Source organism: Calypte anna, chromosome 7 (genome assembly GCF_003957555.1).
Source record: "Calypte anna isolate BGI_N300 chromosome 7, bCalAnn1_v1.p, whole genome shotgun sequence".
NCBI lineage: Eukaryota > Metazoa > Chordata > Aves > Apodiformes > Trochilidae > Calypte > Calypte anna.
The window spans coordinates 11,004,791-11,017,356 of NC_044253.1; the positions used below are offsets into that span (position 1 = coordinate 11,004,791).

A 12,566-nucleotide genomic window follows, 5' to 3' on the forward strand; every position below is an offset into this window, starting at 1 on the left:
TTTACCAGTAATGAGCTTCACAATTCAAAAATAACAGTGCAAATAGGTAGACTTGAGTCTCTTGAGCAAGGAAATGGAAGTCAAAGATGCCTGGTTATACCTGGTGTGTTCATTGCATGGGGGATGTTACTGAGTGTCATTAGTTTGTGAACTATCAGCATTTGTATGATTATCAGTTAATTCACCACCACTGTGGAAAGCTTTTGGTCACAGCCACAGAAGGCTTGGAAACTTAGTGCAGAGCTGTACTGGAGCCTACTTATACTGCAAGGCCACTGGCAGCAAAATCCCAGTGCCAGCAGGGCCACACCAACACCCCAGCTCTGCTGGTGCTGTGGGAATACTGGGGCAAGAGCTGTGTCAGGGCCAGACCTTGGGAGCACTGGAGCTGCAGGCAGACAGATGTCAGGGTACACAGCTGTTTGTCACCCACTGCCTTTCACAGACTTCTCTTGCTTCCACGTTCCAGCAGCACTCATTTCTTCTGTCATTGTTCAAAGGTTTTGGTTTTGGTCTGGCCTTTTTGTTTTAATATTATATTAGTGATCTCAGTTAACAATTAAAGAACACACAGAATTTCTCAGTCCCTGTGACCCTAGGTGAATGTATAGTCTTGTTTTCTTTACCTTGATCTTCCAAATTCCTGTAGAAGAGGTCTGTTCAGTGGTGCCTGCTTTTAGGCTGGCTTTGCCTCAGTGCACAGGTCCTGGAACACAAGACATCAGAGGGAATTCAGACTAACATCAGAATTTAATGGGATTATATGAAGCTCCTGGTATTTCCAAAAGGGAGTTTTCAGTCTGCTGACCCAGCCCCAGAAGGTGTTCATGTCTAACATTCTGTGTAGACAGTGCCTTCTGTGCATAGGTTGCAAATATTGAAAATATCAGGCCTAGCTCCAGTACCTTTGTGATTACCCCTTTTTGAGTGCTCCCGATTAATATCTGCTGACATCATCTAATTATGAGATGGCTTATTTAGGGCACAGGTACTTCTAGCTTGTCAGCTACCTGTCTGATGGCAGCAGCAGCTGCCAGACTGCAGACTGGTTTTCTCATTAAGGATTTTGGTGTTTCACATCAGTTTTTGTAAGCAATAGGTTTACTCAGACTTTGGTTAAGTGTGTTACTTTCCTTCTGTATTCCACATCACATTGCTTCAGGAAGCATTTTTACAGATATATATATTTAAAGAAGGCACTTTTACAGGTCCCTTAGATGAAATTGTTTGTTTTCTTTCACACTCAGATAAGGGATAGGAGAGCATGTGTTTTAAATACCAATGGCTCATTCCACAGAAAGTCAGAAAGCAGGTGTCCACCCCAGGATATCAGCACAAGCATAACATTTGCCCATTTTCTGTGCTGTTACATGAAAAGTGGCTCTTTTTACTTCCTCTTTAGAGCTTTCATGTGAGATTTCCTTCCCTGTTTTTGGCCTCTGCACCTCTGGCTTTGACAGTGGCCAGCAGGCTCTTTCTGGACAGCTCGATCATGTTTTATTTTCTTTTGCTGTCATTATTATCTTCCGCTATAAAATTCTCCACGGACTAGAAGTTGATCCTGGAACTGCCAACCCGCCAGCTTGGCTTTCCAAGTTTCTTCAGCTGTAATAAACAAGAGAGTCCTAGTTCTTCACTTTGATGCTTCATGAAGACTTGGCCACTGTGAGATGGTGTTCCTTCCCAATGGAGTCTAAGGTCATGGGAACCAGAGTCCCTTCACAAATACTCCACTGACAGACATCTGTTTTGCTACTAACTTACCAAGTCTGTGTTTTTAAAATCCTTAACTTCTGATATCTTCATTGCTGTGTGGAGTTCAACTTCTTGCATGTTCCCTGGAGCCTGTATGAGGAAAATTTCAATTATCCTTCACAAAAAAAAGCTCTTTCTGTAGCTTTACATAGGTGCAGCTTGCCTACCTGTTTCCTTGTCACCCAGAGGTGTCTAGGTGCTCCTAAAGCAGTTGTTTTTTTTTCTCAAGCAGGGTAAAAAATACCTCTGAAAACTGCACTTTTTTAGTAGATTAATAAATCACTGTGAAATAAATTACATAAATGGACTTGCAACATCAAGTTGCCTGAAGATGTTGTGTTTTACTCTAGAAGCATCTTTCATGTACTTCAAAATGGCTCAAAGGCTTTTATTAGAAATTGAAAAACAAGAACTTGAAGACCTCATAGGTTTGTTTTTCACCTCACAGCACACCAGCAATTATCTAAGCAGCTTTCCTTGTCCACAACATATGTTAAGAAGACAAAAAGGAGAAATACTACTCTCCTGTCTGTGATCAGCTTTCATTGCAAAGTACACGTTTTATTTAGTATATATTTGTCATGCAAATGGCTGGAGGCTGTGGGTCATTTTTGGTGTAAAATTAGTACTTTTGGGATCTTTTTTTAAGCTCAGACTTTCACCTGTGCAACAATGTCCTACCCTCCTTTCTGTATTCACTGGTACCTGCATGTTTTCAGGGCCTCTCTCTTCTGGGAAATAATGTCTTACAGAAGCATTTCTGCATTTCAGTTCAGAATGGACTGGACTTGGCTGGACAATCCAATTTTATTTTTCCCCCTGTGGTTATTTTTCTTTACATGGGGATTTTCAGAGGGTTAATGAGTGATGTGTGGTAACCCAAATGTGAACCTCAGCTGCTCAAATGGATCACATCCTTGATTTCAGACCTTGTTCTCCATAGTAAATGTGCAGGCTGAGAGCTGCCATTTCATTAGACCTTTGCTTGTGCTATTCTTCTCTCAAGCAAAACTTGAGTGTGATTAAGAGCAGTAAATGGTATTTGAGAGTACAAACCAATGGGCTAAGCAGCAACAGGACATGGATTTCATTTTATAGCATCCTAATGTTTTGCTTTATTTTGTTTTGTTATTTCTTTATAAAGATTTGTTTCTATATGTAATATTTATTTATGATATAGTTTATATATTATATATAACGATTATATATAATACAGAAATATTATTTATTAATATTATTATTTTATATTATTTTTAATTTTATTAATTTTATTTCCTTTTTAAAATTATTGTATTGGAGAACAGGAGAGGAAATAATCTTTTCTATTTTCTTCTATTTTTGTTATACTGCTGATGTCTTATTTAGGGCACATTGCTGTAGTGGGGCTGAGTTGTCAGAGCTGAGACAGGGCCCCCATTTTGGTCACAGAAATCCTCCAAGGTACAAGTACTCCTGGTGTCTCCATCTGCTTCTGTGAAATGGGGAGAGCATCACTTGTGCTACAGAGCCTCCATGAATGCTGTTCACAAGCAGAGGTCCTTTAGATGTGCAGCATGGCTGTGCCACACCCTGTTGCAGTCCTTCCCTCCCAGGGTTTTTGGCATTTGTTCCCTCTTCAGGACTTTTTCCAGCTGTACTTGTTTACCGACCTAAAAATTTCCCTAGTTTGCAAAGTAATGAGAACCAAGATTAATACAAAGAAAACATGTTTTCATTAGAATGTGTTTTTCACTGATAGCTTTGCTTGATATCTCAGGCTTGCTTCAAAGTCAGGCTTTTTTGGGGATTGTTGGCAGCAGGGGCTTGGGCCAAGATCCACAACAAAGTACTCCTCAGTTTTATTTAGGTGCTTGATTTCCCAGAGATTACAGAGGAGGTTAAGTCCGTGCATACCTTTGTGGAGCTTGGCTTTGAGACCTAAACACGGGGTGATAGGAAGATCTGTCCAGCTCTGATCTAATGAAAAAACTGTTCAAATGCAGTGAAAACCCTTCTTTTCCCTCCAAATCCTATAAATGTTAGAGGGGAGGAAATCCCCTATGGCATTTCCCACCAGGATCTGCAAGCTGGTGTCTGTGTGGAAACAGCTGGACTTGGTGAGGCAAGGAGCTATTTTGGTTCATGGCTAATGAACAGATTCAAGGATTTCTATATCAGCAAGGTTTATTTCTGAGAAAAAGGTGTTTTGCTTTGTTTTAGAGTGGCTGCGTGAGCCTGAAGGATTGCATAAGCTGCCAGTGAATTTCGGTCAATTCTCATGCTGTGCAAATAAGTCAGAACCCTGATTTTCCCTTTCCCTCTCCTCTCACCTGGAGTTAGCTGGGGTTTTGTGCAAGTGCAGGTGAAAACAGCTCCTTCAAAACTCTTGCCATGTCAACCTCTCTCTCCCTGTGTAGAAGTCACCAGCTACTCAGCTCCTTGGCCGTTCAAACACTTCATAATTACGTTGTAGGACTGCTGTGTGGGAAGCCATTATGCACTGACAAAACGTTACATCTCTGAAGATGTAAGAGTGAAGAATAAAAGGGAAAAGCAAGACTTTTAATAGAAACATTAGTCAGAGTTAAATTGCAGTGCCGTGCTGCTGCGTTGTTTCTTTGTGTCTCTAAAAATACCCTCCAGTGGCTTCGTTATTATTCATGCAGCATGCTGGGAGGGAAAGGGGAGTTGGGTTCTGGAAGAAACTTGGGGAGTCTTCAGCAAAGCCCCTCTGCCCTGACACAAGGGCACTGCAGGGCTGAGGTCTGTCTTTGCACAGGGGTTTCCTGGTATCCATCTCTTGTAGCTCTGAGCTGCTGCCAGGATGGTGGTACCAGATGAATAGAAAGGATTTTTTTGTTGTTCTCTGGGCTTCTCTTGTAGAGAGAGCCTCTGCTCCAAAGTGTTCCTGGTTAGTCTCCACTTGCATCCAGAGCTGTTTTCTACCTAGAAAGCAATGCAGCACCTAAAGTGAAGCAGGCTGGTAGCCTGCAGGCAGAAAGCAATTCAAAGAAAGCTGCTAGCTCTGACAGCAGTGAATCACTGGGACAGTCTGTCAAGAGGAGCAATGTGATCTCCCTCAGCCACTCTTACTTTTAGCCCCGTGTGTCTGTGATGCTGAGTGCCACAGATGAGGAGAGAACAGCTGATTTCTCCAAGGGTCTGACAGACCACAAGACTGGTCTGGGCTGTTTAACAGTCTGTCACTGAAATGACACCAGAACATGCTGCAATATGCCTTTGTGATCAAAGGGATATAGTGGTTTGTTTTTTATTTAATTTCTGCTTTTTAAAATTTTTGATCCAGTAATTCTTAGGCTCAAGCTTCTGGCTGTTTCAGTTACAGATGGCTTGTGCTTTGCTTCTCACAACAGGATAAGTGCAGGTCTGCCAGCCATGCTATCTCAGCTCAGCATCATTCCCATTAGGAAGGGCTAAGTAGATTTGGGTAGCTGGCTGGGACTGCTGCTAAGGCCATCAGGTTCCTGCTCACCCTTGTCCCAGAGCTGCCATCCCCCATCACCACTCCATAACCCCCGTGCAGCATCTGCACAGTGAATGACATGGGCAGCTCAAATGCAGGTTGTAATCTGTAAAAGCAATGATTTTACATGTGTATTTAATGTCTTTTCTTTTTCCCCCATGTGCAGCTTTTCCCAGCTCCACTCCAGACTCTTTCTAAGAAGATTGTACAGTCCAGGACCAATAGTACCTTAGTTGGAGTCTTTGCCATCATCCTGGTTTTTCTGTCTGCCTTTGTTAACATGGTATGTGTATTATTTCCTTTTGACCCACTTGGTTCTGCATGGTTTTCTTACTGGTGCTCTGCAGCTTCTGACCCTTACAGCCACTGGCTTTACTGGAACCCTGCCTACTGGTTACAGCATTTGATATCAGTTCCCTTTTGCTTTTTGGGCACAGAAAAAAATGCAAGCCTGAGAGATGCATCCCCATAGCACTCTATATGCCTAGCACTGATTTATGCCTTCCTTTTCTGTATCTTTAAATGCTTCTCTCCAGGTACATAAGCCAAGCCTGAGGTGTAGCCTGGTATGAAGGGCCAGCACGAGGCAGATGCATCATTTAATTCCCACAAGATCAAGTGGGAATTGAGTGTTGCGTAGGCTTTGCCCCAGTTTTCTGCACGGTGCCACATTCTGCTCCAACTGCAGTGATCCCAACAGGGACTGTGAAGACTTAGCTTTGAGATGTACATTTGGGACCAGGGTGGTTTTGCTTCACATTCAAACACTGCTGTGCTGATCTCAGGCTCAGCAAGAGACAGACTGTACTCTGTCAACCCTGATGCTGCTGGTTTCTTGCTTGTACAAATGGCCTGAAGGCTGAATGTATTTTAAAGAAGCCACTTGATTATTCTCTACCCTGCATGCACTTTATTTTCTGAGGGGGAAAGAAAAAAAAAAAAAAGTAAAAAGAAAAAAGAGAGAGGTGGTCCTGGGCTTGGAGGCAACTGCAAAGATTGCACATGGCCTTCTGCTCCTCTCAGTTATGGCCTCACTGAGGCGTGGAGAGGCTTAACCTAAAAATTAGATCACTACTGCTTTTGCCTCAGCTTCCCCTTACACAGTGGAGATTTAGGAACAATTTTATGCTCTGTTTTGGTTCTGGAATGGGAGACACTAGCTCTACCTCCACCACGTTCCCCCACTGTCACCTGCAAAGAGCTGGTGACCACACAGAAATTAGAGCTTTGTTTTCCTGTGATGTTTTGCATTTGTGAACTGCTTAGTGTAACAAGTAGTAAAATGGACAAACAAAGCAGCACATGGAGGAGATCACAATGGGTCTCTACTGCCTCCTCAGCATAATGTAGCACATCAGCCTTTGAGCCTTGCTGCTGAAGTCTTCCCTGCAGAAGGACCCACAGCAGAAGCTTTACAGATGGCAGGGGAAAGTTATTAGCTCAGAAATTCCCATCAAGAGATATAGAGCAACACCAGGACCTTATCACAGACAGCAGGGTATATTTGTATATGCAACATCTACAGCACTTCTGCGTGTGAACCCTCAGATGTCAAGTTGTATGTGTAGTTGAGCATGAAACTAGCTTTTCAGAGTGCACATCCTGGATTTTACTAATGACTATTTTGGGAGAGACAAAACATAACCATTGCACATGCAGTAAAACATAAGCCAGTGATTTCATTTGCATATTTTGAACATTGCTGCAGCCATTTTCCAGGGGATTTTTAATTGCTGCAAACTATTTTGTTTTCTTCTTGTCTATGCCACTGGGTTTAATGCCATCATTTTCTTCAGTTCATGTGCAGCACTGTGGATCTTGCCAGCTGCATGGCTGCAGAATACAACATCACTCCTGACCGGGTGGACATATGCCTTATCAGCAACCTGACTTCCAACTATAGCCTGGGCACCCTGCAGGGATTCTGTGACAGTCCTTTGCCCAACTGCAACTTTCCAGAGGTATTGCTTGAAAAAAAAAAAAAGGGTTGAAGATCTTGATCTGAGAAGGGGCTGTAAAGTCTGTGTGATCAATTTCAGTGATTCGGCAGAAAGCAAGGTTGCTCCTGATGGACATTATAGGACTGACATGAGCTACTACACACACAATTAAGGATCTAAAATTGTAATAATGAGTTCACATTACTGTTCCTTCAGGGCTGAATAATCAGTAGGTTTTATGATTTCTGGACGTGGCCTTTCTCCATTAATTCCTTGAAGGAATGCAGAACTGCAAATCATTTCGAAGGCATTTATGGGTGCTCAGTGTTACTTGAAAATCAGTTCGCCTAAAAACAGTGTCCAGTCATAGATTTAACCCTTTCTTCTGTTGTTTTATGTCCTGATAAAAAACTCTGCTTATACATTCTTTCACTAGCTGTAGTAGGTTCTGGGCTCAGGCAGGTCAGCAGCCTGTTAGTGGGCTGCTTCAATATGCAAGTGCGAGTCCTACCACTTCAGAACAACGTGTCTAAAAAAACCAAAAATGCTTCTAATGGTGAAATATATATACTATACTTTGACAAAAATAATCTTTTTGCATAGCTATTCAAGACCTTTCTCTGAGTTTTTTTAGGTTATGGGTGGTTTCATATGTTGTGTACTGGAAATTGAAAAGGAAAAAGTCTGTCTAGGATGGAGGCAGAATTTATGACAAGGTCATCTGGATTTATGGGAACCTGACAGATCTGTGGCTGATCTGTTGTCATCCAGATGCCCAAGGTGCTTCTGAAAGCACTGGTATCCCACTGAACCTATTTAACCTAACAGGAATATGATCCCTATCTGGTTCAGTGAGTTTTCTGAGACCAACCCTGCAAAAGCTCTTTCTTCTGCAGAAAGAAAGACCCAGAAGTAAAAGTACTAGTGCTGGTTCAGGACAGAGGGGAATTTTAGACAAAGAGGAACAGCCATTTTCCACGTTGAGGATACTATGGCAGCCTTGAGAGAGGTCCTGCCAGTCCATGGGCTAAGAACTGAGGAGTCCCTCTCCTGCACTCTGCAGGCCAGGTGTGGGATCTGGGATGGATGTTGTCTGTTGCTCCCAGTGTGCTTTTAGGAGATGGTGGGATGATACTTCTCAGTACAGGGAATATCCACCCATTTTCTAGAAAATGAAGAGTCAAGTTACAAGGTGTACAAGAGATTTTTCTCTTATTGAATATATCATTGATTAACTATTTTTCTTTAACAAATGAGCTCAGAACATGTATTTCAACCTCAGCCAGGGCTTTCTTTTAAGTGGAAGGATGGATTACCTGAGGCATCTGATACATTATATTTTTTTGGCTAGAAATAGACCTCTCTGGACAGAGTGGGAGCTTAAAGCCTTACAGATTTAAAAACAGGAAGGCTCTGAGCTGGAGAACATGCTTCTCTTCATTTTACATCCCTGCTAGGTTTCCCAGGAGCCATAAATGGCACCTAGGGTCTGCAATCACATTTGAAAGCACTGGCATGATAAACATTCAGGCCTCAGGTTGGCAGAAGTTGCTGCCCCACCACTCAGGTGTGGCAGAGGGCTCCACGGCCACACACGTGCAGCTGCTGGCAGGAAAAATTATCATGGAGTTTGGAATTGGTTGGGCATTTGTCCAGCCTGTATCTTGCCAATGGATTCATCAAGGGCAGTACTTTCCAGTTGGCCTCAAGTGGATATCTGCCCTGGTGGTGTGAATTGCCCTTGGCCCTGTGTATTGTGCAGATATGCAAATTTGAGACCAGAATTTGACCTTAAAGTATTCCAGCAGAACTGGATGATGCTTTCTGCTAATTCAGTAACCGTGTCCATGTCAAACCTACATCAAAGCTTTGTTATGCAGCTGGAGCCCAAAGCCTCTTGAATGGAAGACAAATAACACCTGATGAGTGCTTTCCTCTCCATCAGTTCTGGTGTAACACTTGAATCTCTTGTACTGTGAGAGAATCCCACAGGCAGCCCCAGGCTTACGTGTTTGGTCAGCTCAAGTACATAACTCCCAGTCCCTTTCTATCTCTCTGTTTAGTTTCCTTTGGTTTCATTTTTATTTATCCAGCTGACATTCATCTCTATTCTGATTTTTTTTTTCCCTTTTTGTCTTTATACAGTATTTTACCTACAGTGTCTTACTGAGTCTTCTGGCCTGCTCTGTGTTCCTTCAGATCAGCTGTATTGGAAAACTGATCCTTATGTTAATCATTGAATTTATCTATGTTCTCATTGTGGAAGTGCCAGGGGTCAACCTTTTTGACAATGCAGATCTCCTGGTTACAGCTAACACCTAGTAAGTGCCTTTCAGTTTTGAAATCTTTACCTAATTTCTTCTTGGACTCTGGTTTTGGTGTGGCATGAGGTGGACAGGAGTGCCAAAGCTGTGATGCAAGAAAGGGAACTGCATGATACCAGAGAAGGCATGGCTGTAAACTGAAGGTTTGACAACACCTCTGAAGATTAGAATGCCATTCCCTTTAAGATCTTCTTAATTCAGAACTTGAGTAATGCGCTATTTATTAATAAGAAAATATAACTGGAATCACAGTGGATTTATGTTTCTTTTTCTTCCAGAGATGGGGAACTGGTATTACAATCCCAATTTAGAAATGCCTCTTCTCAAAAAAGAAAAAATAAATAACAAAAACATCAAACTTGAGCTGGCTCAGGGATGTGATAATTAACCACCAGGATGTCTGGACATCTGGTACATCAAACACATGTTGGGGTAGTGAAATGGTGGTGGTTGACATTTGACTGGTGATCTCCTGCTAGTTGCTGTTGGACATCTGTCCACCTTTGAAAAGCCAGAATCACAGCAGTCTCAGCACAGTTCCCAGCAGGACAGTAGCCCCTTTACTTACAAGGGGTAGTTTATCATCACTAGGTCACTCATTCATCATGGTGGTCACCTCCTTCCACTGATATGTTTACCCTTCTCCTGAAGGTCACGACAGGGAGAGAGATTTGTCACATCCAGAAACCTATTCTCCACAAGTTTCATTTCCCACTGGGAGTTGCATTGTTGTGTTAAGTGCATGTGTTGATAATTTCCCCTTGTAGGCAACAATTGTACTTGAACATGAGTCTATAAAAGCATGGTGTTGCCTAGAGGTGAACATGATGCTAGGATGTAAGACAGGAGAAGTAGTCTGTTTCTCTTCTCAGGAGCAGGAAACCCCAAACTGGAATATGTTTTTCAGACTGGGGCAAGAAGGCAGCTCACAATAACGGAGAGTCCAGAGCAGCAAAGAACAGAGATCTAGAAAGCATCAGTTTAGGTGAAATATTTGTCAAGGATGACGATAGCTGTGGTTGTCTCTGTCTTGGATCGGAAGGTGGCTGAAATGATTCCCATGTGCTATCTTGTGTGTTATGAAATAGCTTGTGTAGTTGCCTAAATTTCTTGATGGTCATTAACCACTTCAGGACAGATGTACCTGGTTACTTCTGTCCTTCACATAAATATTTTATTATTTTAACATTACTGCATGCCAAATAACAATTAATGGAGATACAGCATTTACTGCCAGTGGCAGCAATCACTTAAATTGTTTTGTTAGTTCAGGCAAATGAAATTATGTAGGAAACCCCATGGAGTTTTCTGTGGGGGTATGGGGAAAATGAGGTTTCCCTCCTTTTTTTTTACAGATGTTATGTATTCCAACAGCAGAAGCTATTTAGCATTTTCTAACACAATTAGCGAAATAAAAGCATTTTGTATCCTAAATATAATTTCATTCCTGTAAGTCAAGCACTAAGCGAAATCACAGCACTTAAAAGCATAATTTACATCACTTCACAATCAAAATGTCAGTAGTAGAGTGGAGAAGGTTAGTGTGTTTTCCCCGAAATAGCTTTCCATGATACTCTCTATTATCTCTCATGAAATGGTATTTGTTTCGTCTTGTGAGCTCCATGGACAGCTATTCATTGTCCCAATGTCTGGCAGTCCATTTGTGTGCTCTGGGAAATAGGATCTCAGTATGTAGCACACAGTGCAGACATCTACCTGGCTGTCCAGATGATATTTTAAAAAATAACAAAAAACCAACAAACCGAGCATGACCACATGTAACTTTAATTGGGTGTCCATTGTAGCCACATAATCCCTGTCTGCTCTGCAGCCATTATGGTACCCTGACTAGTTAGAAGTGATGCAGATGTCACTTCACACTTCTGGGTGCAAACCAGCCCAGCATTTAAGCAACTGAAAGGCTGATTACAGCTCACTGGGAGCTGCTGGACCTGAGCACAGCTGCACCGCAGCCTGCAGACAGGTGGAGGGCAATAGGGTGCACAGGGTGTACCTATCCTGTCACCTTTTCCCTCTGTAGACAATAAAACTCATGCCTTGGTTTTAAAGATGTGATGAAACAATAGGATCTTCTAAGTTGAATTCCTGCATGGTGGATCCCAAAGAGCTTTGCCCAGTGATTTGTAATTAAAGAGCCATCTGTTGCTGGCAAGGTCTGTCCCATGGGAGAGCAACCTACCAATGTAACACCACTACTGCTGGCATTGGGCATTTTCACTTATCCAAAATGTTACTTTAAATACTGGGTTTACTGCTTTTCACAGTCTTTGTTGATGATTTTGGAGCAAGCATAACACAGGGAGATGCAGCCCCTGGACAAAGGCTCAGATCTGCCATGTTCCCATCGTGAGAGAGAGTGATAATGGGAAGCAATCATCCATGCCCAGGTGGTGATTTAGGGGCACAGGGGAATTGTATTCATGAGCAAAGTGCCTCCAAGTAGTTCCAGCCTTTAGTATGGGAGCTGTCATCCCCAGGGTTCCCAAACTGGCTCCATGTCCAAGCACACATGTTCAGTGCTGGAGCTGGCCAAGAAGCCATGTAATAGGAGATCATGTGCAAGACAACAGGGGTTTGCAAAGTTCATGTCCAAAGAAATTCCATGCTCAGAGCCACAGAAAATATCCCAGAACAAAAATTTAGATAATCACTATGCTTTTATTTTTTAATTTTCTGCCCTTTTAGGCTCCCTCAGCTATTTTAATTGTGATTATTTGTGTTTCTGAGTGTGTAGCAAGAGGTTCTCCCCTGTCCCAGAGGACTGTGGCCTGAAACTCTGGAGACAGCTGTGACATTCTCAGGCTACAGATGTATCACGTTAGGAGCCTGCAAAGCTGTAATTGCAGCAATAACACTACAGTAATTTTGCCACTGATTTTTTTTCTTTCCATTTAACCAGTATTTTAGAGATCCATGTACATGGTTCTCAGCCACCTAATACTCCACCCACACTTGAGAAAAAATTCAGCAGCATTAAGCAATCAGTCAGTCAGGAACTCAGCTACTATCTAACAGAAAGCTCCTTTCCCTCCTCTCACTATACGAAAATGACAACTTTCATCT

The 12,566-nt window shown here is 42.4% G+C and overlaps 1 protein-coding gene across 2 annotated transcripts in view; it reads left to right on the plus strand.

Moving 5' to 3' along the window:
* ADCY5 (adenylate cyclase 5) overlaps positions 1 to 12,566 on the plus strand; it is a 198,751-nt gene that overhangs the window by 177,681 nt on the left and 8,504 nt on the right. For both annotated transcript variants that reach the window (XM_030454039.1, XM_030454040.1), the window contains exons 13-15: positions 5,385 to 5,501; positions 7,015 to 7,179; positions 9,304 to 9,479. In XM_030454039.1, coding sequence (XP_030309899.1) covers positions 5,385 to 5,501; positions 7,015 to 7,179; positions 9,304 to 9,479 — 458 coding nt within the window. The remainder of the gene's footprint in view (positions 1 to 5,384; positions 5,502 to 7,014; positions 7,180 to 9,303; positions 9,480 to 12,566) is intronic.